The following is a 24,381-nucleotide window of genomic DNA, read 5'->3' as shown; positions in this document are numbered from 1 at the left end:
CACCTCATGAGTCAGGCTGGTAAAAAAAAAAAAGTATGTTCCCTTTGCTGTGAGTCATTCTCCTGGTCTTGTCTGCAAAACAAGAACAGCACAATAGCCACTATGGAAGTTTTCAAGGATCTCTTTGACACGTCTCATACTCTTTTATAACAGTTGCTTCATTTGTACTTGGGAGATGCCAAATTACAAGCACAGTGTTGAAATTTCCAGCAGATGCAGTAGCCTAGACCAGCACACTGCTAACATCAGCTTATGGGTATACATCAGATGTCAGAAATCCCCTGTCACCACTATTCATTGCACAGTGTTGATGACTGAACAGAGCAGGCAAGTCATTAAGAGCTATCTGTTCGAAACTATCCGTATAACTGGAGTTTAGTAACGATGAAAGTTGATGCCAGCACAGTAACACCAAGTCATGCTAGCTTCTTCTATTTATTTCAGTGTAATCAGTATACAGCTTCAGGTAAAACTTAAATCAGACAAGCTCCCCCAGCTGTACTGGCACTGCTTTCTGCTGAGGGATTGTTTTATAATAACAGAGAATGCGTGTATTACACTAAGGTCACCATTACAAGAAGAAGCCCAGTCAGGTATTTGTTAAAAATAGAGTAACTGGAGGTACTTATATATACTGTATATTTGAGTAGTACTATTAAACCGGTATGCTCCTTATGCATAAATACATTACAGTCCAGATAGCAGAATACATAAGGAACAAGAGGCAAGAAGAGGCTGAGGTTAACATGTCAAGTGTTCAGAGAAAGAGGTTAAGAGATTTTCACATGAAAAAGTAAAGACAGAATACAGTTTGGCTTGAAGGTACTTAAGCTACTCAATAGATAACTGTGTCCTTAAAAGAAATAATAATCAATGCCTACTTTAATACATTGCCAGGAAAGGATAGTGTCTGATTCTGAAATCCTTGCTCTGACATAGTTTCTACTATTACAAAGCAAGTGGTTGTTAACCACCAGGAAGACTCCCACAGGAAAGAATTACATGCATCAAACCCTGCCACAGCTGCTGATCAGGCAGAGTTGTTAATGCACAGAATACCAGAGCCTAAGGATGCAACAGCAGCCTCCCAACAGCGACTGAGTATGAAACAGTGCTTTGGGGGAGGCAACAGGCTGAGCCTTACGCCCAGAAGATGCCCTCGCATCAGAAACAGGGCACAGGTACAGCTAGTCTGGTAGGCGTCTTATAAAAATAATTCATGAGGTAAGTAAGGTCAGGACAGAAAAGCTTAAAGATGAACAGTTTTACAACTTAAAGTAGACAGGAAATACATGAAATTACACAAAAATAAAAGCATTTTAGATTGTAGTTAGAATATGCAATCATTGGATACAGCAGGCATAACCAGCAAATGCCCCGCTACTAATACACAGCAGTACTTACAGCGCGTAATGACTGTACCATAAAATGTTACAAAATATTTTAGTAAGTTCCACCACAAAATACAACACGTATTCATTCCCTCAGAATACAGTTCAAGGGTAGCAGACTGTATTCCAGGTATCTTCTGTGGGTTTTTTTTATTAATATAATTTACATATTTTGAATTTCAAGTCACTCTTCATTTCTCCCCAGAGGGAGAAAGGGGAGAAAATACAATAAGGTCACTGAGTGCTTCGGCTGCTGCAGACTTCTGGGCTTTGATCTTGACTGGAGTGAAGGGAAGCTCAGCATCCAGCATTGGCTGTGGGAGAAATCAGTGTGAAGTAAGTGTTCGAGGAACAGTTAGTTATCTGCTGTGCAAAACAGCACTACAATGACACACGAAATAAGCCAATAGCAAATTCTCCTTTCTCTAATGACATCTGTATAAACACCAGACCAACTGTAATTAGTCAGGCAACTGCTTATCTATGTTAGGTACCTGCCTACTTCAGAGGCCACTTCAACCTCGTGGGATAAAAACTAGCAGAAAACACTTTTGACAAGGTGTCCTGGTTTTGGCTGGGATAGAGTTAATTTTCTTTCTAGTAGCTGGTATAGTGTTATGTTTTGGGTTCAGTATGAAAAGAATGTTGATAACACACTGATGTTTTCAGTTGTTGCTAAGCAGTGTTCATACTAAGTCAAGGATTTTTCAGCTTCTCACACCCAACCAGCGAGAAGGTTGGAGGGGCACAAGGAGCTGGGAGGGGACACAGCCAGGACAGCTGACCCAAACTGGCCAAAGGTCACGTCCAGTATATAAACTGGGGGAGTTGGCCTGGGGGGGATCGCTGCTTGGGAACTGACTGAGTCGGCAAGTGGTGAGCAATTGCATTGTGCATCACTTGTTTTGTATATTTCAAATCTCTTATTATTATTATTGTCATTATTATCATTATTAGTTTCTTCCTTTCTGTTCTATTAAACTGTTCTTATCTCAGCCCATGAGTTTTACCTTTTTCCTTCCGATTCTCTCCCCCATCCCGCTGGCTGGCGGGTCAGTGAGTGAGTGAGCGGCTGCGTGGTGCTTAGCTGCTGGCTGGGGTTAAACCACGACACAAGGGGACAGGAGAAGCATGCAGTTCTCTTGCCCCTCACTCAGTACTGTGGACACATTGCAGCTTTAGAATAAGCAAAGTACCGATCTGTCAGGCAGAGCTGAAACTTGCAGCGATTCAGTAGATGTACTAAGTATACTAAAATGTGCTTGCTTATATATGATACTGTTTCAAAGCAACAGCCACAGTTCAAAAACCAGGTACCGCTCTAAGTACCGTGACTTTCCTAAGAGAAATTTTGCAAGCTTACTTCCAAACATAAAATAAGAAGTGAACGTGGTCCACTTCAAGCAGTAATCCATATTTTAAAGAGGACTTTTCACATGAGACCAAGGAAACTGTACAGCCAATTTCTTCTAACAATTTGAAAGTTTTTGCACACCTGTTTTTTTCCCTGTTGAATCTTACTTCCAGCTCTAAAAGATAAAGCTACAAGAAAAAAGGGATGGGACAGACCTGGAAAACTCCAAGAAGAAACTGGAAGGAAAAGGCCAGGCCATTCATTATGTTAGTAAATATTTACAAGGAAATCCACAAGAAATATAATTTAAAGGATCAATGTGATAAGAATCAGACATTCTTCTGTGACAAATGTCTCGATTCATCCTACACTCATCATGTGCAATAAGGAATAACAGCGTGAGTCCGAGCAGAGAGACAGGAATCGTGGCTTGTATTTAGAATAAGTTACATGAATTGGCTTGACAACATCTTGGAGTTTAATTTACTTTGTGCTGTAACTGATTCCGTAGGAAAGGCTAACAGTACTGTAACATACAGATTGTCTTAGTCAAATAAACCTGAAGGTCAACTTACCATATCAAAAGGATTTCTGCCAATGAAAGTCAAATCAGTACATGAAACATCTGAAAAATAAGAATATTTCTTTTTTTTTTTTTTTAACATTAGTCTGATGCTGCCAAGGCTGAAAAAACAGTATTGTTTTCTGCATTTACTGAAAAAAACAAAAAAAGCCCCCAAAAACCCAAACCAAACCATAAACAGCCTGTATTGACATCTACTTCAGGCCTCTTATATTAGCTTTCTCCTTCACATATCACATGGAAACTATACACAAAAATATGAGCGGCATTGTTTGCTCACGTGCAATGCATGTGTAAGTCATACTAGCTAAAGGAGGTTTTGCTAACAGCATGCATAGATTAACCAAGCTACAGTGATGGTGATTTCAGAGTAATATTTAGACTATCATAAAACTTTAGAATAAGCCTAAGGCCCCAGCAATGCCACACAAACTATACTAAGCAGCTTTAAGATATACACCTGTTTGATGTGGTTTTGGTTCTCCAGACTGAACAAAGTTAGTATCTCTGCAGGTCTCCTTCTCCAGACTGCACATGACAATATCTTGTCCTTGTTGTTCTGCAGCAGATAGCTCCATCTCTTCTGTGTCATCCATTACTTTTAATTCACCGCTAGAATTTTCCAGCACCTGAAAGAGGAATTTTAACTGTTCCTCACCCTCTAAGAGGCTAAGATGTCTGCAGTAGCTATATTTGCTTCCCAGAGACCTGAAAGGAAAGCATCAGTGAAATCAGGCAGACAAGAGGCAGCACCTATGACACTAGGAAGCTTTCTTATTTTCTGTTTTGTCTGCAATAAAAGGAAGTTTGTCAGCTTTTGATGCCGAAAGCACAAAGGTGAAAAAGTAGCTAGGACATTCACGGGAGGCGCATTTACAGAAACCAGCATGTCCCTGTTATGTCAAACCAAGTCCATACATCTAATCTGCAGTTTCTAAGGACAACTCAGGAGAGACTGGGTTTTAACTCCAGACACGGTACAAAGCGCAGGCAGGACAAGGCTCACAGCTTAACACTGTGATCCATTTCACATGAACTATTTCCCAAACACCTTTGTAAGCTTGATAATCTCTTAGAGAGTATAAAGGAAGTTCTTCCACATGAAAGAAGATTTTGACCTTCAACTGCCAAAAACATTCTGAGGATGTTCTCTCATGAGACTTTACCTCAAGAAAAACCTATCAGCAATACTGAAAGTTAAAGAATACTACAGTTTTCCCCCAAAAGCGACATCACCAACAAGCAATTTCTCATTTGACAGGGAAAGGATGAAGTAAAAGGCCTAAGAACAAATTAGTAACCAAGTTTTGAGTTGGTTTTTTTGTTTTGTTTTGTTAAGTATATATTATATATACGGGAGGGTAACAACTGCTGTAGTCATGAACAGATCCAAGCAGTAACAAATAACAGTATCATCTAAACTATGGAGGCCATATTCCTGTTTTTTTAAGGCTACTCAAACGTAGGCAAGTCACCAAGTCTTCAGACATTTCAGGGCATGGAATTCTGAACTCTGATACTTGTATTAGTAACACTGCTCTTGCTATACCTTTAAACAGCATTAACAGTCCAATGCTCTGCTATGGCAACATGAGGACCCAGAGAGCTAAATACTACTGTTGCCTGTAGTCATGGTCCCCAAATGCAAAAGCATTTAAAAAAATTCACACCAGAAAACAGGTAGTGGACTTTACGGAACATTGCTTGCCCAAGCAACAAGTGTCATCATACAGCAGCCAACAAAAGATAGCTCCCAAGGAGCTAGACAAGGTCCCCAAACTGCAGCACTTCCTATCTATGTCCACACTGAGAAGTAAAAAGCACGAGGCTGAGGAACACAGAAGATATCTTGATGAGGATTTGATCAGATATCCAAGTGTCTGGGGCTATTAAAAAAACTTTTTTTTTTTTTTTGCTAAAAATAATAAAATATTTAAACCACTTACCTGAACTATGCATGACTTACCTTAGTTGTCTCTGCTGTGCCAGCAACAGGACAGAGATCTTCCGCAACTGTGGAAATGCTAAAAGAGAAACCAAAATGTTTTCATTCTTACCAATCATCTTCATCAATCACCTTCAGTCATCTTTTGACTTACCCAACTGATCTTACAATTTGCTCTGCAATTATGCTTGCTTGTTTGGCACTGGTCAGCTATATCAAATTTTCTGGGCAAAAAATAAACTTCTACCCCAGCAGCGAAATTACATTTGGACAAAGCTCTTAATATTTGCTTGAGGGAAGGAAAAGACAAGGACTTTGCAACCTTTATCACTGCCAAATTGAAAGGTAACATCCAATGGGTATTAATTCTTTATGTTAAAACTATAAAATTATTTGTACAAAGTTAATTAAAAGCTGCCTTAACATGTCTACCTTTGATCAAGAACACCACCAGGGAGTTTTTCCAGTGGGGAAGTTTTTCCAGTGGGAAATTCGTGCATTTTCAAATTTTGTGCTGGGTGGAAGCCTTTGAGCACTGGTGGTGTTTGTTTTGTAGTTATATCCTCAGGGTTACCAAGAACAGAAGGAATGCTCTGAAGCAAAGCTCTACTGGGTGATCTTGGAGTTGCCAGTTCTTCAGAAGTCCGATGGGAAGATCTGCGAGGTGTCTTTGAAAGCAAGCCTGAAAAAGTGTGTTTAATGTTTCATTACTATAGCAGCTTGAGAAGATAAAATTAACTGTTCCTTTCGATTCTAGCTAGGAACACTATTTTCTGCTTGCTGAATTGTCTTATACAAATATTATATTGAAATCTTATATACACTGCAAGGAGAAATTGAAAAAAGGTGACAAGAGTAGGTCAATAAGTTACAAAACTACCTTAACACCAGCTAAGCAACTTAGTAATGACTATCCCTTCACAAAGAACCTAAAATAACGAGACTTGCTGTTCTTATTAAAAAGTCCATCTGGTGAAAGCTGTCATCAATTTCCATCTTTCACATTAGATAATTTTAATAGAATTAAAGAGACACAGATTCAGAATTGATTCTTATAACAGATTCTCTGCTAGAGCTTGCTTAAACCCAGTGTTGCTCCAAGCTTTTCACAATGTCCTAACAAGAGGCATATGAAAAAATTGCTAGTCTTGTGATGAGGAAAAAGATGTACACAAAAAATAAACTGTGAAATTCCAAGCCAACTTATGAACTAGAAATGGGAGAGAAGCAGAATGACTCCTGGAGAATCAAGGATTACTGAAAATACTGGCTTCACGTAGTATCAATAAGATAGATACTGAAAATAAAGTTATATTTTGCTCAAAAAAACCTATTAAACAGGTTTTATAACAGACTGGAATATGTTACAATCTTGTTGAACATGAGTACAGATTATGGCTATAATTTATTTGCAGCTTTGAAGACAGCACTGCAAGAGATTTAGTTAAAAAAAAAGAAATCCAATTCTTGTCTTACAAATAGAGGACATTAGCCTGCATTGACTTTGATGAACAGGTTCGTCAGCTAAGTCTGGGAACACTCACATTAAAACTTCATTGTTAAATACACGCTGAAAAAACATGAACCAGCCGCTTTTACCTCTCTGTCTAAGCAGAGATTTCATGTTGCCATAATCACTCAAATCAGTACATTCATGTAGAACAGTTTACTTTGGATCCCTGACGTAATTAACCACTAGCTGAAATATAAACCGTGTCCAGTACTGGAGTTGTATCCATTATAAACAGTATAATTCCTCTTCCCAATGAGATTGGTTAAACTCTCTTCAGTACTTTCAGGTCACAGAAATCATAATTAAGCTTCACCCACCTGGAAAGGTTTTCACAGGGCTTTCAATTCTGAAAAATCCTGCTTCAAAAACCACTTTTTCTACTTCTGGTAGTTTCTCCTGATGCGTATGATCAACAGCTCCATCATGCTTCATTTTATCCCTCATAACTGCTTTTATAGCAGCAAGCCGGTTTTGGGCAGCAGTTCTTGCAGCTGCTCCCAGCTTTGGTTTAGACACTCTATTTGGAATAGTCTTCTTCTGAAATGGTAAGAAAGTCTAGGTCACATCTGGAAGCTTCAGACAGAAGCAATTGCACATGAACATTTACGTAGCTGCTGGCCACACATAGAGATGGCAACAGGCAAGAGACATGCTGGAGACAAGGTCTCCATTCATCTCCAGAATGTCTTCGACTGTCATTCAGCTATTAAGGTTAGTTTGCGATGACCATATTAAGGATTTTTCATATTGAGTCTGCGGTTCAGAAATACTCGGTACAACTGTTTTTTAACAACTCCAGTTAACATTTTTGATCACAGTGGGATACAGGGACTCCTAGTGGCAAGGAGATAAAGTGACCGCAGGGCAGACACCAGTCAAGTCTCTCCTGGCATTCAATTTTTCAAAGGAAGTTGTGCGTCTTGTACAATCTGTAGGGTTCTGACATTTATGGGCAGCTCACGCAGACTATATTCCCTCCAGTCTCCTGTGCCTGGAGTTTCTTATCAACCTTCATATCATTTTTATGATTAGTTGAGCAGTCTCAAGGAACTGGATGGAGTTCAGGCAATGTGAATATGACTTGATGTTCAGTCATTAGAAGCAATTATGTATTCCAAACCAAAGAGCAGATAAAATAGCTTACATTAAAGCTTATTTTGCAATAAGCAATAACTTATTTTGGATAGTGTCAGATCCATTTGTGCTTAGAGAACTATTAGTTTAATGCTACCCATGGTGCTCTCTTAATGGGACACCATTATAATTTAGCACTCACTGCTCAAAACTGGCAGTCACTGCCAAATTCCTGTGTGGTTTCCTCTTCAGTTAAGTCCGTGCCAACGCCAGTGGCCCAGATAAAGTGTTCTACATCTGAAGGGTAAACTTCTATTCTAAATTTAATAGATTTGTCTTACTAGCAAAGAGTCCAATGACTCCTAAAGAGTCATTGTTAATTCTTAGTTCTAATCTTCCCAGCCAGAAGAGGCGACTAGCATTACGAACACCAACTGATACAAGTGCACTTGGGAGATGCAAGGGAGAAGGGTGCATCTTGAGACGAATTTCACTGACTTTTTAAACGTTAACATCTAAAGAAGCCAGATGAGTAGGGCTTTAGAAGGAACTTCCATTTAAGAAGAGTATTCATTACTGCAATAGCAGCTTACTAGTTATTTTAGATAACACAGTTGCATCTTCATGCCTTAGGAGACATGCTTTAGGGGCTATTCATACCTTGACAATTACTTTGCTTGGGACATCAAGTGGTTGCCACTCATTGTCTTGAAGCTTCTTCAGATTATCAAATTTTTTATTCACATCTTTGATCTATTGGAAAGCCCAGAAAAGTCCAGGTTTAATTTTCAAGATTATCAGATTCACAATGGAAGTGTGTTTCATAAAATCAGATAATAAATTTAAGCACAGTTATGCATTTAAGTACTTTTGCTTTAAATGAAGAAGCAAATTAAACCACCAACCGATTATAATAAAGTATTAAATGTTCTCATACAGCTGACATGAAGGTTACATTAACATACACAAACTTCAGATTAGATGACAAGACTGGTCTTATTTCTGTAGTTTAAAGGTTAGTGGGGGAAGTATAGAATTGTTCAATAAGATCTAACATCCAAAATGAAGGAGCTGGTTTACAACCTGTTCTCCTGCTGAACTTAAGCACTTTGACAATGGTCACATTTAAGGAATGCAAAAGAACACATTGCATAATAGTCTTTATCCAAACAAGCAGGAGTCTTCCATTATGTAGGAAACACGCCATGCAAGCTTGTTAGCTCTTTTAAACTGCTGGCCTGAACAGCTTCCTGATGCAATCTGTGCTTGCTCCTGACAAACTAGCTCTGCAGCATTACCTCCTCCCTGACGGATACTCAATGCAACCGCCTTGTTCTCCTTAGGCTTTGTAATGGAGACACTTGCCTCATTTGCTAGAAAGGCCATACAAGGCTTGTTTATGTCAGCAGACCAGTCACTGAAGTGACAAGTCCTTGACATCCTCCCTGAAACTCAGAAGACACAAACAAAAAAAGAATACAAAAAGGGACAGGGCTAGCAATTCTGTTACTCCAAGTTTATCTATGGGAAAAGGTGAGGAGGCTCAGGAGGAACCTGAGCTGCTCCCAGATACATAGTAAGCATAGGTAAAATGCTGTTTTTCAAGTTACCGGTTCTAGCAAAGTTCCCCTCAAATATCTCTGAAGCAGCAGATCAAACCCTTACGCTTTCTGGAATGGATTTCAAGACCTATGATTAGGACCTTAACAATAAATCCAGTTTTGCATTTAATTTAACTAGTTACAAGTTCCTTTGTTGAATCCTGATTTACAAATACTGTTGAGAGCCCTTTTGATAATTTAGATTATTATATTTCATTCTGAAACTAAGGGAAGCAACAACAGAGAAAGAGCGATGGATGTTTTCTAGCACCTAAGCTCACTCCTAAATAAGGTTATTGTAGTTTCTGCATTATTCTCATACTGAAGCATGGAACCCTACTTTTCAGGTGAGCTCCAGGAATTTTCCAAAAGCTCCCAGCTTTTGGTCCAGGTAGACATCGTGACTGTATCCTCACTCCAAACCAGAATAAGACTTGGCTACACACCTTCATTCCAGAGAAAAACAAGATAGACGGGCCACAAGAAGACACAACAAATGAACTGGTCCATGAATTATAGTTTACCAATTGGTACTATTCACTATCAGAAAGTGTTAAACAAGGACCTGCATTTTTTACATTAAAAAAAAAAAAAGAATCTGAATATTCAAAAACCAAAAATATCGTTTCAATTCATTGTTTGTAAATAACCCCATCAACTTTACTCTAGTAGGTTAACATGCAAGTACATACCTGAAAATTAACCATATCCCAAAATCCATCTAAGTCTGTACACGTTGTTTCTTTTTCACCTCGTTTAAATTCACAATTATCCACCAGTCCTTCAAACTGTTTAAACCTTTCTGCTATGAGCAGTCTTGTCTGACCAACTGTGGTGCGAATAAGATCTTTAGCTGATAGCAACAAGAAAACAATAAAGAAAGTACAGCTTGGAATAATCCATCATTTCACAACTGATTTAAATAAGTATTTGAAGAGTCTGGAATTTGTTTATTGTTTGAACTATGTTCATCTATTGCAGACCTGCAATACAATTCAGATGGAGCATACCTATCCATTGAACTGCTCTCAACTTGCTTCTTTCAAAAAAAATGTTACTATCTCTTTAAGTCTTTAAGATAAGCATTGATGAGCCATCTTCATTTTCCCAGATGAGAACAGTTATTCTACATCAAAACCTAATTTTATTTTAAAAAAATCAGCTTGGTTAAAGTTCATACATTTAAATACACTTTAAACTGACAAGAGAAAAACTATTTCAATATGCACTTTGTTCACTTTAGTGTCAACCACTGTCACGTCAAGTACTACACTTAAGTTTTGGTATTGGGAGATAAAGCATGCCTTTTTGTTTTGAGGCAGATACAACTCTAAACTTTATCTAAGACAACTTTTACTAAATGCTGTAGGCAGTGCTATTTTGCGAATATATTCAGATACATGTACTTCCCTCTGTCCCCTTCAGTTACCATAACAACCCTTCTAGTGCCTATTACTGTTTAGTCTTACCATCCTCTGGAATATCCAGTTCAAGTTTTCCATCCCACTGGAGGCACTGAGACATCAGCCTCTCTGTCTCAGACCGAAGAATGTTTCTAAAAATAAAGGGACAGTGAAAAAATAAGGTTTTGGAGAATTTTCTAACTGCTGTCACTATGTGTGACTGTTAATGGTTACTATCCTTTTGCTTCCAGAGAAGCTACACTGTCTTTGAGCAGAAGCCATTAGATCATTTTAGTTTGCTGACTGGCTGAGATGCAATTTCCTTTCTACTGCTTTTCAAGCTGGTGCTCCTTAGGACAAGGTCTCCAGAATTTTATATTCTTTACTAGCACTAACAATACAAAAGGGAAGATAGGACTGTGTGCCTACTCAGGTCACTGCTGACAGATTACCAACCACCATAAGCTAATCTTTACAAGATGTCTCGTTACTCATACAAGGGACCTCTGAACGGACAACAGGGAAGTGAAACAAATGAACACAAACCTGAAATAGGGCACATCATGCTCTTGCTCTCTTATATCATCTGACTTCATTTCAAGCGCTGTTATATCTGTAGAGACAGGAATTGTTTCATTTGACCTTTGAATGAAAGTTTTCTCATCTGATTCACTTGCTAGAAAAATAGGAAAGGCATGTGTTCAGAATCCGGTGAAAACTAAAAACATTAGAACAATAAACTAAATGTGAACTTCCTACCTTTTTTTTCTTTCAAACTTGTTGCGGTTTGCTGTTCTTGAATGCCTTTACCAGCAGGTGAAACTTGACTTTTTAAATCAGGCTCTTGTGCCTTAGTTTCACTGGATTTTTCAATTATATTACTGGAAACAAACAAAAAGTACGTTTAGAGTTAAGACACATTGAGGAACTGACATTAAATATGGCCAAATACACAGAAATGCACAATTTAGAAGGCAATCCTACACACAACCCTAGAGAACTCAAGCAAATCCTATTAAAATGAATAAATCTGTGCAGAGAGATATACGGCACAGTCCTCCGATATACGGAGCTGCTCTGCTTCTAAAGCATAGACAGAATTATGGATTATATTGCTTTCTTTGCTGTTGTATTAAGTCCACATTTAAGCAATGATAGCAACCACAATGATCAGGTGTTTCAACATCACAACAGTTTGTTACACAGGCAATCTCTCTATAGAAAGGTGATGTTGTCTCTATCATCACAGAGAAGTTCACTTGCATTTTAGGCCATTAGAAGAAAGAATCTTACACTGGAGATTTGGAAAAATCCCAGAAGGCATTAGGTGTCAAAAATGCATTTGCCCTAGAAGGAGTCATGGGTGTAACTTTGTAGGTCGCTAATCCATTTAAAGGCTGAAACACAAAGTTTTGAGGTGCAAAAGAGCGTGTCCTGGGTCTCCCTGGAGCAGAATTGTTTCTGTTTTCTGCTGAGGTTTGTTCCTGTTGAAGTTCTTCTGACACTGAATGTTTAGAATCAGCTGCAGAACCTTTAATCGCTGGATCCAGTTGAGCATTTTTATCCACTTCATGTTTAGAAAGAATTACCTATAACAGCACAAACAGACAAAGCGAATGCTACATTATCAAATCAATGAAGTGTTTACTATAGGCATGGGCTGAATCATAAATGGCTGTCTGAAAGCCATCGGGAAGGGAACAGTTTCAAGTAAGTTGCTTTCTACAGTAGCATACGTGTACAGAAGTCATGATTTACCAATAGGCCCAAGTGGTTTTGACACCTGCAAATCATTCTAGCAACAGGGGTAGCGCTTCCCTATGAGGAATGCAACAATCCACTGAAGGGGCTAAAGCAGCAGAACACCTCACCTACCGAAACAGTAATTAAAATCAGCAAACGCTTGCTCCCACTGATAGAAAAAAAAAAAAAAAAAGCTTTATTTAAGGTGATAAGCTCCTCAAGAGCAGAATTACTGGCTCCAAATCCAACTAGGCCTGTTGAATAATCACAATTTATACACATACTCTAATTCAAAGACCGAAGAATGTGCTAAAATAAGCTGGTAGCTGAGGAATGCAGCCCAAGACAAGTGCAGTTAGGACCACAGAATGTCATTTAAAGAGGAGAAAAAGTTAATCAATAAGTTGAATCCACATTCCTATGAGATGAGTGACCAGATAGTCACACAGAACGCATTTCTGAGATACCTATATTGAGATATTATTAGCTCAAACCAGCCAAAAGAGCTTAGATTGTTTTTCAAGAAAATATGCATCTTCAATCCACTGAAAGTCTTGTTATACTTTAGATAGCCCTGCTCGGAATGTAAGCCTTGAATTCAACTTTTAACACACTTCTTGTAACGAGATGACTGAGGTTACAGCAAGAGTTTACCAACTGGCAGCACAAAGCACCTCCTGCCTATGAAGAGGTACTTATCTAAGTGAAGATATAAGTGCCTCTTACCTCCTGTCAGTGTTTGTGCGTGATTGAACCAGTTTCAAGGCAATACTAGAGCACAGATGCAGTTATGGAAACAGGAGTGGAGGTGGGAGGCATGAGGGAGACACGAGGTGAGAGGGAATAGTGGAGTACAAAGAAGGAGAAAAATCTCACACGGGACTGTCAGCACATGAATGCATATGCAAATTGTTTGAGGACCTGGGCTGGAGGGCTACGATGAATTCATATACTGCTGTCTCTCTGTAGAGGCAGAAAAGTTTTGTTATAGCAGTGACACTAAGGACCACAATGACTGCCTTTAATTATGATAAATCATGTCTATCTTGCAGAGAATAACATTTCCAGCTTTATTTTTTGGTGGTTCAAAACCTAAAAATGCATTTATTTCTTAGCTTCTAGAGTCTCATATTATTACCTGAGCAGGAAAAGGATACATTCAGAGTATGTTTCAAAAAGTAATGAACTGCACAAAATTTACAAATGCTAAATAAAACCAGCAAAGCAGGCCTTTTTTTTTTTTTACTAGTTAAAACATCAGACATGAGATATGTCATGTAAGAACTTCTTTTCTAATTTAAATCATTGTCCAGATCTTGATTAGTGATCGTCATCCATATAAGCACTAAATTTGATCTTAATTTTATAAATATGACAACATAAATACAGCTTCTTCCCAAAATCTAGCTTATTATTGAACTTATTACTTCTATACATGAGCACAAGTATATTTGAGCTACAATTACACTGTTATTGGCTCTTAAATCAGTTTTACTGGGTTTCCATTTCAAATATTAAATGTCCTACCTCCGTGATGTCAGGTTTGACTGCTTTCTTCTGCTTTCCTACGTTTGCTGTCTTTCTCTGTGACTGGCTACCTAGAATGAGAGAAATTCCCAAAGGTCAAAAAGGCATCTGATTAAGATAACCTTTCACCAAAAGATTGCCATATAAGTCCAGTGGCTAAAGACGGGGAGTGTTTTGTTTCTTGAGTGGGAGGTGGCTAGAGGGCAGACACCTAACTGCAAAAGTTCATTCAAAAAAAACCTGGCCTAGGATTTAACAGCCTATTAAGAGATGTATCACCTAGAAAGGAAAACAGATCCATTAAGTTATTAGTCTTTCGATGTTGTAATATACTAAAAATAAAAGTCACCTTATTTCCTTAAAGGCTGAAGAGATAGTGTCAAGCCAATTTGAGTTCAGATTTTTAATTTCTATATGGCATAGGATTTCTGTTGGTGAATTGAAACTGATACTATCAACGCTGTGCTTTCAGCCTAGGGGTTAACTCGTGTCATAATACGAGGGACACTGCAAAACATTTTACAGAATATCCCGAGAAGAATATATACTAAAAATTTCCCCTTCAGTAACCATTATGCTCCCCTATTCTAGTAAAAAGACAAACATGGACAAAGAGAAATTCCTGACCTGAAGAACACAGGCTCTCATCTCTTCCAGAGGTACCTGCTCCTGATCACAGACTTACTAATCATATGTCCTTTAAACAGTGATACACCAAACTGGCAAATTTTTACCAGTTCTGGTTTGGTTCTTTCAGTTTGTAATTACCATATGATATTGATCCTCCACACTGATGGATTTTATGGGAAACTGTCCAATGTTGGTTTCAACATCTTGATTTAAATATTGCAATAGAGTTCCAGATGAAAGTCTAAGTGATACAGTATTTGGTCCTTTTCTTACATGACAATTTGGCATGATTTACATACAGTCTGTCTATTCAAAGGAGATAGTTACACAGCAGAATGTAGTGTGCTAAGACAGTTCAGAACAAGCTGACACGTATCTCTACAGCACAGAGTGCCTGAGATATGAGCAAGATCCTAAAGACAACAGAGCTGTCTTAGCGTATCATTTGACAATGAGTCTAAACAGCAGCATATAAATGTACTTATGTTGTTTCCAGGGCTCACTTATACCCTACTAGATGGTATCTCTTTACAGCACACTATTCCAAATACTTACATACCGGGCTTGAGCTACACAAGCAGGACTAGATTTGCTGCCTCACTTACCAGTAGTAGCAGCAGTAGCGGTTGTTTTCAGCACTTGCCTAGCTGCAGAGGCAGCTGCTCTGGTGATTCTCACATTTGAGGCTGTCTGGACTGCAGTCTGCAACACTGTAAGAAACATTAATTCCAGAGATTTCAAGCTTAATAAGGAGCTACACTCAAGTAATATAAATGAAAGTTCATGTTTTGTAGAAATCAGAAAAGTGCACTAGCAGTTATCAGTTGCATTAGTTTGCCAGAATCAACAGGGTTGGGTTGGTTTTTCAGTTCAGTGCAAGCAGCGCTAAACATGGAGAGCACGGCTCAGCCTTGGCATCAAGGCAATGCTCTGAAGGAACTTGACTGAAAATGTTTTTGTTGTACAGTAGTACCTCCAGGACCATCAAGGTACCAGTGTGCTAGATGCCACGTACAAAGCTTAAGGAACTCTTCTCAATGTTCCCTGCAATCAGAGTCAACATCATCCCCATTTTACAGATTAAGCCTTCTAGAGTAATAACTTGCCATGGCTATTTGCGCAGCTGGAAGCTTAAGCAAACCATCTGTGTAACAAAGTGATGCCCTGGTCATTATATGAAAGTATTCTAAGGTCTGAATTTAATGTAATCTAACAAAGTATTCTTAAGACTAATTGCCCCTGAAATATTTTATAAAATATGACAAATTCATGCACTGTATTACCCATCTTAATAATTTTCATCTTTGTATTTTACTACTGTTTCTAATATCCTTCAAAAATGACATCATTCTCCTGCACAGAAAAAAAGGAGCTCTTTATTTCTTACCCTCCCTTTCCACATCTGTCTGAAATCTAGTAGCCCCACTTGGTTACTATTAATGCTATTTGTGTTTTTAATGTCAAGCTGCAGTTCTGTGGAAGCTAGAATGACAAGTTGGGAAAAAAAATTACTAGATAAATAACTATAACATTTGATTTATCCAAACATTCCCTACCCTAACATTTTTATACTAGTGTTTAAATACATATAATGCTTATTCTTGATTCAGCACAAAAGGAATAATCAAGTCTAGTGGATGACAATTTTTCAAAAATTACATGTTTTACTTATGTTATCAAACACTGATAATAGATCTCTTCAGTATTCACTGAAGACAATACGGAAATTTATTTCAATAAAGGTCTGCTGCTTTCTGATTTAATTAAATTAGTGATGTGAAAGTCATTTCACTCTGAATTACTGAATAGCTTCCATTAACGTCAATATTCCACATGACTTAGCCTTACCTAAGGCACGGATATCACTGTGCTATCAAGAAAAATTTCTAATCAAAAGTATTCTACTTCCTTAAAGGTGGCATGGGATGGTTTTTGTTGTTGTTTTCTCAACAAATGTATGTAATTGTCACATAGAAAGTGACAGGTACAGAAGGGGCTGCTGTAAAATATGAAAATGTAAGATTGTACTTGTCTTTTATTGAAAAAGACAATTGCACATTTATTCAGTTGCACTAGTGTGCATCAGAAGTTTGGGCTCCTGTCTCCAACATTATATGCTGTCCCAGTTTCATCTGGGATAAAGTTAATTTTCTTTCTAGTAGCTGGTACAGTGCTATGTTTTGGGTTCAGTATGAGAAGAATGTTGATAACACACTGATGTTTTCAGTTGTTGCTAAGCAGTGTTCATACTAAGTCAAGGATTTTTCAGCTTCTCATGCCCAGCCAGCAAGAAGGCTGGAGGGGCACAAGGAGTTGGGAGGGGACACAGCCAGGGCAGCTGACCCCAACTGGCCAAAGGGGTATTCCATACTGTGTGACATCATGGCCAGTATATAAACTGGGGGGAGCTGGCCAGGAGGGGCAGACCACTGCTTGGGAGCTGACTGGGCATCAGTCAGCAAGTGGTGAGCAATTGCATTGTGCATCACTTGTTTTGTATATTCCAATCCTTTTATTATTTTTGTAATTTTATTATTGTTATAATCATTATTAGTTTCTTCCTTTCTGTTCTATTAAACTGTTCTTATCTCAACCCATGAGTTTTAACTCCCCCCCCCCCCGATTTTCTCCCCCATCCCACTGGCTGGGGGGGAAGTGAGTGAGCAGCTGTGTGGTGCTTATTTGCTGGCTGGGTTTAAACCATGACATACGCTCATGTGCTTTACCAGTACACTATCCTTTTCCAAACCTTTTTCAATGCTGAGTTACACAAGCAGTTTAATTTAGAGACCACAGACAACAAATTATCTGCTGTATAGACAGAAGAAAGACTTCGCTGAAAATATTTACAGCTCATTCAATCAGCTATTTTTCAGGCTACCCACAATACCAAGGAAAATTCATATTTTACTTATGTCAGTTATCCTTCATCTTTCCAGGTGAAGTTGCTTGCTCTTCTGTAATAGCAGCAGCTACTACATGTGATATTCTTAGAGACAAACAGAAAGCTCTGCACAACTCCAGATGCTACAGCAGCTAGCAGCCATGCAATTCTGCCTACTTACCTTTTTCTTTTCCCTCTCCTAGGGTGAATAATCAGTAACCAGGACAGCTAGTATCCTGCATTCCATTTCCCCCAGCCCACAGAGGCAACAAGTACATGCGATACCTAAAGCCACACGCCTGATAATCCACCAGCTGCTTGTCATAGTTGGTAGGAACGGCTGTCCTAAAAACTGCTCCTTGTTTCCTACCCAAAAACGTGCCACGGATCTCTCCCAAAGATGTTCCTGGCCTCCCTCCCATAATGTCGCAACTACTAACTCAGGAAAAAAAAACCCCAAACAAAACAGCAGCATCCTTTCAGATTCAGATGTAGGGATCATACTACTTTCATACCTTTCTCTTTTTCAGCTGCTTTGTCTGTACTTATCTGTTTACGTCCTGATTGTGCAGGGCGCGCACTATGCCCGTTGGCACAGACCTACAAGAGAAGATCATTTTTTGTGAAGTATCAGATTTCCAGAAATTAAGCAACCTGATGTTTTTTCTCATCTTTCTATCATAGGCTTCAGTAAAACAAATGGTCAAATAATTTGGCAGAAAGGCTTTAAAAAGTAAAGAGAAATCAAGGATAACTAAAATAGCTCGGTTTAGACATGGGTTAACATGCATTATCGAACTAATCAAGAATTTGCCAGAAAAGAATGAAGAAAAATATTTAAGAAATAGTTTCAATTTACTACGAAGCTAGGTGCCAGTTAGTGCCCCATCTTATACACATTATGTGTTTTAAAAACCAGTTTTCAGAAAAAAAAAAAAACAAACCCCAATATTAACTCAGTTGTCCCTTTGCAAAGTTATGACTGGAAATTCTTCAAATGCATTCAAGTTTCATAAGACAAGATTGCTAGATTCAAAATATATCTTTTTTTTTTTTTTTTTTTTTTTTTTTACAGATTACTGCTGGTGAAATTCCTCAACAAAACCTACTTTTTTGTACAAGTAACAGCAGAAGGGACTGCCAAGATTCACAGTAATAATATGCCAACACTGAAGTGATTTTTGAGTGAAGAATGAACTGACTCTTTATAATCTGTATTCATGACAGTCTTTCTGCATTCAAGGGAGATGCACTGGTTCTCCAAGCCAAAACCAAAGTATGTAACTTCAGTCTCACTACTACCTCTACAGATATTTGCAGTCCTTGCTGACTACAATATTTTGTATTGAAAAACTGATCCAGAAGATCTGTGCACTTTTCTCTGTTTGTACTGACCTAATCAAACTCTCTGTAGTTCAGTTCAGCACAATGCTGCCTACCAGCTCGCTGAAAGCTTTTCTGATCTAATTTGTCTTTCTCACCAGGAAAACCTCCTTAGAGACAGCACTCAACTTGTAAGCATACAATCCTGAGTTATGGTCTGAAGGACAATTGCATCCTTTTCTCTAAATTTATTCACTGAAGTTTATATAAAAAACAAACCGTAGAGTGCTTAGATGCAGTTGGTATCACAGTTTTTTCTTCCTGGTTCTTGGCCTTTGATCGAGTAATCCTCCCGGAGAAAGCAGGAGCTGCCTGGAAACATCCCCAAGGAAACAAGAGTTAACATACTCCTTTCCCACCCCCTGTCACTGTTAAAGTGGACAAGAAGCCTAAGTGTGAAAAGCAACATGCCCATGCAAAATGGGTCAAGTGTGTAATTTGAAAAACTTTCAAAGTCAAGTGGACTAAATAGGAACAAGTTACCAGTTCTAAAATAACTTAGCTGTTTCACTTGTGGATGAATCATTCCAGTTTTTGAACTGAGAACATAGGCATAAATACAAAAATCAACATATCACTAGTACTATTTCCAGCTTTGTTTTAAAAAACATGAGCCAAATTACTCCCTTATTGTTCCTTATTATAAAATAAGTATTTATAAAGTATTCACAAAATAAACTGTTTATTTGGCATAACACACATAATTTTGTACACAAATAGAAATTTTAATATAGTATACTACATATACTTCATTTAGATATTTAATAGTACTCTTACTACCTTCTCTCTTGGCTTCACTATCACTTGATCTTCAGGTACAAGTGAAAGAAATCCAGGCGCAGGTGGTCTATATAACCCAACTTTAAACACACCCTTTTTTGCTTTCTCTCTCTGCTCTTTCAGTTTTCGAAGTTCCTTTTCTTCTTTATAGCGCTGGAGCATTTCCTTACGTTCATTAATCTTCTTGGTGGCTGCATTTGTAGATTGTTCTGAAGCAAAGATGGAAGATGGCCATGTTACAAAACCTTGAAGACATTTTTGAGCCAACAATAAGCAAGTCGGAAAATTTCAAAAAACTTCTCCAAGCTAGAAGAGGAACATACTAAGTCAAAGAGCAGAAGACTGTCTGGAATCTGTGCCTGCAAGTTTCAATTAAAGTCTTAAAATGCAAATACTTGTGATCTATTAGCTCGCTAAAAACTTGAATTCTCTTAATTGTTTTAACCCTTCCCACTAAAAGAGTATTCAATGTAATTGAATATTATTACATTGAATTTCAGGTTACAAATACACCTCCCCAAATCTGCACCTGAGGAATACTGTAAATTCATATCCATTTTACAGTGTACAGGCTGTTCCTCCAAGGTTACTAGTATTAATGTTAACACTTTAACTACTTGTTTAGTTTATTTGTATCAGTTTCTCTATTCAAACACTTGTAATGTCATTGAAAGCCAAAGTTTAGGTCAGCTTTAGATACCAAAGTCTGCCTCAGGCTGAGAATAAATGAGGCAGATGTTATAAGAAAGAATAAAATCTTGAGATGACACCAAACTTGAAATACATGTCTATCTGAAAAATTAATATCTACTTGAAGTTAAAATTTATTGAAGATAATCAGGATACAAATTTCTTAAATTTCATATTTGACATGATTACACAGGGATTGCACTCTTTCCTCCAATAAACTTCTGCTATCAAAATACTGAAGGTGAAAATAGTTCTAAAGAAATCTGTTAACATTTTTAAAGAATAACTTAATTCCTTAGACCATAAGCATCCAAGAGAGCCAGGGAGGCAGAATTCAGTATATATGCAGGCCCTATTTTCTCGTAGGAAAGATAAGTCATCAAAAACTAGCAAACTTTAAAATAAAATTATACTACACATTTACCCATTTATAATTATATATACCCAATTATAATATACAATTACCCATTTCTAAGCATACTTTAAGCACAGACAGACATCTCTTAGATGAGATTTTTAGATCGGGATTTTCACTTCCTGAATGACAAAGCAATCATTAAGAGACTTCCCATTGAGTATTAATAGCAAAATGCATTCTTCCTTTAGCTGCTGCAGACAAATCAGAGCAAAGCTCCATTCATACGACCAGAGCAGTCAGGAGAATAAAGCTGTATTAAGACTTCATTTTCTTAATTTTCTTAACAGTTAGAAGAACTGGTAGTCGTTGGTTTTAAAATCTTAAACCTTTTCTTCAAATTAAAATGTTGACCACAACGAGGTTCCTGTGATAATGTTACTAAATCTACTTAAAGACATTTTACAATTTAAAAAGAGCTTTAAAACAAGTCCGTCCTTACTCTGTTTTACACTGCGGTTCTCTTGAGAGCATGTTTCACTTGTTTCATTTAGTTGAGAAATTCCCCTCTCTTTTGAGAGCTGAACATTGACATCTGCCAATCCAAACTGTCGGCCCTTTTCAAACAACTTGTGTCTGTTCTCCTTTTGAAGCACTGATCTTCTGCGTGCAACTTTTGTTCTGAGCGTTTCTGTACTCAAATCTCTCTTGTATTGACTGGCAAACCGGGAGGTAGTAGCCATCTTGATGACCCTAGACAAAAATCATAATGATTAGGGTAAAAGCTGTCATGTTTTGTTTTGCCCTTTTCATTAGAGTTTGCATGTTAGGAACAAAGCCCTAGGTTCTTCGTTTCTGTATGTGTACCAGAGAAAAGGCAAAGGACAATTTCAGTAATGACTCCTCATTATTTCTCTTTATTTTATGCATTCAAGGGGCCAGTTTGTTTGTGAAGCGGTCAACAAGTCTGACACAGAATCAGTAGGGGACACTGCATCACTGCCAGGGGCTGGCCTGCCGGTCTGTTTTCAACACAGCTGTTTTTCATGTTAAGGAGACAAGCAAGTAAATGACAAGGTTGTAGGACAATACTTGGAAGCAACGTTGCCACTGAGCATTTAGATTATACCCTATCTGATGGCAAGGCATTTTTGTCATGCATCAGAGTACTTGGCACCATTTCTCAACTGAGTTTCCAGGATGCAACTGCAATACAATAGCGTTTATTTCAAGCGGGATTCCTCCCTACTTTAACCTGAGGAAGACTTAACACAAACATCAGTTGGTCTGTACATGCTGTGCTAACAGCAATGTAAAAAGCTCCAACCCCTACATCCCGCTGAAGCCCGTCTTGTTGAGGGTTTTCATGCTTTCTTCCTGGAGAGAGGTCAGGATCAGTTCTCACAATTGGCCTTACTCTGCCACCTCAACCAGGGTCTTTTAGAAATCTCATCTTCTATTACTTATAGAAAACAGCTTTACAGTAAGGCAGGTGATAACAGCTAAACTAAATAGCCAACAGTTATTCATTTACCAGTAAATTGGTCATTTACTGAGGTTCTTCATTTCAAGACAGCAAGCTTTGATCAAGCTAAAGGAATCATCAGTGAACTGGACTGAAAAGATCAGCCTTGACTATGGGTGTACAGGATTTCTTAAAGTCGATCCCCTCCCCCTCCACTTGCTACCAAAAGGCAAAAAACCCACAAGCAGCCTAACTGAAAAACCCAAATGTCAAAAGAAAAAAGTACCAAAATAAACAGAAAGAGTACAGAAATAAACTGCATATACTTATGGAAAAAGCAAGCAAAGAGAGAATCTGAGCTATTGTAAGAAGGAACACAGACAAAACCTGTTCAGATACCGTCATTGTTGGCAGTGGCAGCTCCTTGTGTTCCACTTCATGGCAATATTCACGTACCGAGCAACTTGCATAGCACCAACAGTACCTGCACAACCATCTGGAAGTGCTTGGAATAGATACTGGAGATAACGTAGGAGTCAGAAATCTAAATGGGTATATTTTGCTTCTTTTTTTTCCCCCAATATGTTCAGTGCTGTAGGACAGCAAAACGGTCAATGGAAGTTAAATGAGCAAAGGGGAATAAAAATCAAAACTCAGCTTAAAGCACTCAAATCAGAGACTGGATTTCTTCCAGATAATCCTGGAAGGGCTGGTGCATGTCAGTGCCACCTGATTTGTGAAAATCATATGTTTTATCCTGCCTTTTACATTCCAACTTTCAGAAACTGATTAAAGATGCTAGTTAATTAATAATGATTGCAAATGATCAGACTAACTCTACTGTAGTTGATAGGTTGCATTTGCCTTGCTTTACATTTAAGTGATTAAGGAAGGTTAATTCACGGGCGTCTCCAATAATCGTCTCTGAACTGATCTTGTTAGTAATTCCCACGGTATTACAGAAAGCCATGAAGAAAACAGTTAGTGGGAATATATCTCTACTACCTACCTCCTAGAAGAAAAAATTTAGAGGATTGATTTTTATAAAAAAAAACCTGATGGAAAAGAGCCACTTTTGACCTGCAACACCACAAGAACCAAAGGAGCAATACGGACATGAAAAACATTTCGGTGCACAGTTAGCGGTTTTAGCCTGAGTCGCGACAAAGCAGAGCAGGAAGAGCAAACATCGCTACTTTTAAAGCGGGAACCCGGCAAGTTTAGGGACCGAATAAGGCCTAGACTCCATGGTTTCGAGACGGGGCCCGGGGGTCACGATGAACTGAACGCCATCTTCCAGTCCCCTGCTTCCCATCGCGGCTCTGAAGGGTCGCCACAGGATTTTCCCCTCAGCCCCTGCTCCATCACCGCCTCGCCGTGCTTTCAGGCCGGCTCAGAGAGGAGGCACCGCTGCCCCGGGACCCGTTACGAGGCCCGCTCCCACCGGCCCGGCGCCGCCATACCTGTGCCGACCCCCGCCGCTACGCTCCCCACAGCGCGGCCCGCCTCGGCTCACTTTCAAATCTCACCTGACAACGCTCATTGGCCGGTCCCGGCTCGCCCGCAGGCTCTCATTGGCCCGCTCGCGGCCGCCCGTTGACGGGCAGAGCCGAACTCCCGGAGCGGGCTGTTTATTGGTTGCCACGCTTGATCCTCATTGGTTGCGCTGAGCATTTCCCCCCCGCCCTTGCCGCTCATTGGCCCGCGCGGTGCGGGAGGCGAGGCTTGCCGGGCGCGGAGGGCCGTGAGGGGGCGAGCCGTTCCCCTGGCGTCCCGCCCGCCGCGGGGGCGCCGCTCTAAGATGGCGGAGGGGGTTACCCTGCGGCCCAGCGAGTAGCGGCAGCAGCAGCTGAGGCCGCGGCCCAGGGTGCGGTGCCCTCCCGCCCCACGGGGACGCGGGGGCAGGGTGAGGGGCCCGTGGGACTCGCACCGCCCTCCCGGCGGCCAAGCAGGCCTATGTCTGTACCTCAGTGCTGCCTCCTGAGGAACCGAAGCCGGGTTTACACAGGCTTGAAAGGGCCTGGGGCTGTGCCGAGCCTTTGCTGGCCCTGTATTCTCTC

At 39.2% G+C, this 24,381-nt stretch overlaps 1 protein-coding gene across 4 annotated transcripts; it reads right to left on the bottom strand.

Moving 5' to 3' along the window:
• Positions 1-622: 622 nt before the first annotated feature.
• DLGAP5 (DLG associated protein 5) lies at positions 623-23,957 on the bottom strand. Of its 4 annotated transcripts, none has more exons than XM_052783575.1 (20): positions 23,785-23,846; positions 22,721-22,839; positions 21,359-21,609; positions 19,812-20,020; positions 19,251-19,343; positions 18,164-18,248; positions 15,370-15,474; positions 14,135-14,205; positions 12,158-12,453; positions 11,624-11,745; positions 11,411-11,540; positions 10,931-11,016; positions 10,154-10,314; positions 8,521-8,613; positions 7,104-7,323; positions 5,706-5,955; positions 5,295-5,352; positions 3,789-3,957; positions 3,321-3,370; positions 623-1,705 (listed from the first exon to the last, which is right to left on the bottom strand). In XM_052783575.1, exons 3-20 carry the CDS (start codon positions 21,597-21,599, stop codon positions 1,583-1,585), a joined length of 2,562 nt encoding a protein of 853 aa, XP_052639535.1. In that variant the 5' UTR covers positions 21,600-21,609; positions 22,721-22,839; positions 23,785-23,846; the 3' UTR covers positions 623-1,582. The 4 variants fall into 4 exon arrangements, with proteins under 4 accessions (XP_052639535.1, XP_052639536.1, XP_052639533.1 ...); XM_052783576.1 differs by having other exon boundaries at positions 22,709-22,839; positions 23,785-23,817; XM_052783573.1 differs by lacking the exons at positions 22,721-22,839; positions 23,785-23,846 and adding an exon at positions 23,851-23,957.
• Positions 23,958-24,381: the final 424 nt, after the last annotated feature.

This window comes from Harpia harpyja, chromosome 3 (genome assembly GCF_026419915.1).
Source record: "Harpia harpyja isolate bHarHar1 chromosome 3, bHarHar1 primary haplotype, whole genome shotgun sequence".
Taxonomy (NCBI): Eukaryota; Metazoa; Chordata; class Aves; order Accipitriformes; family Accipitridae; genus Harpia; species Harpia harpyja.
This window is presented reverse-complemented; position numbering and strand designations above follow the sequence as displayed.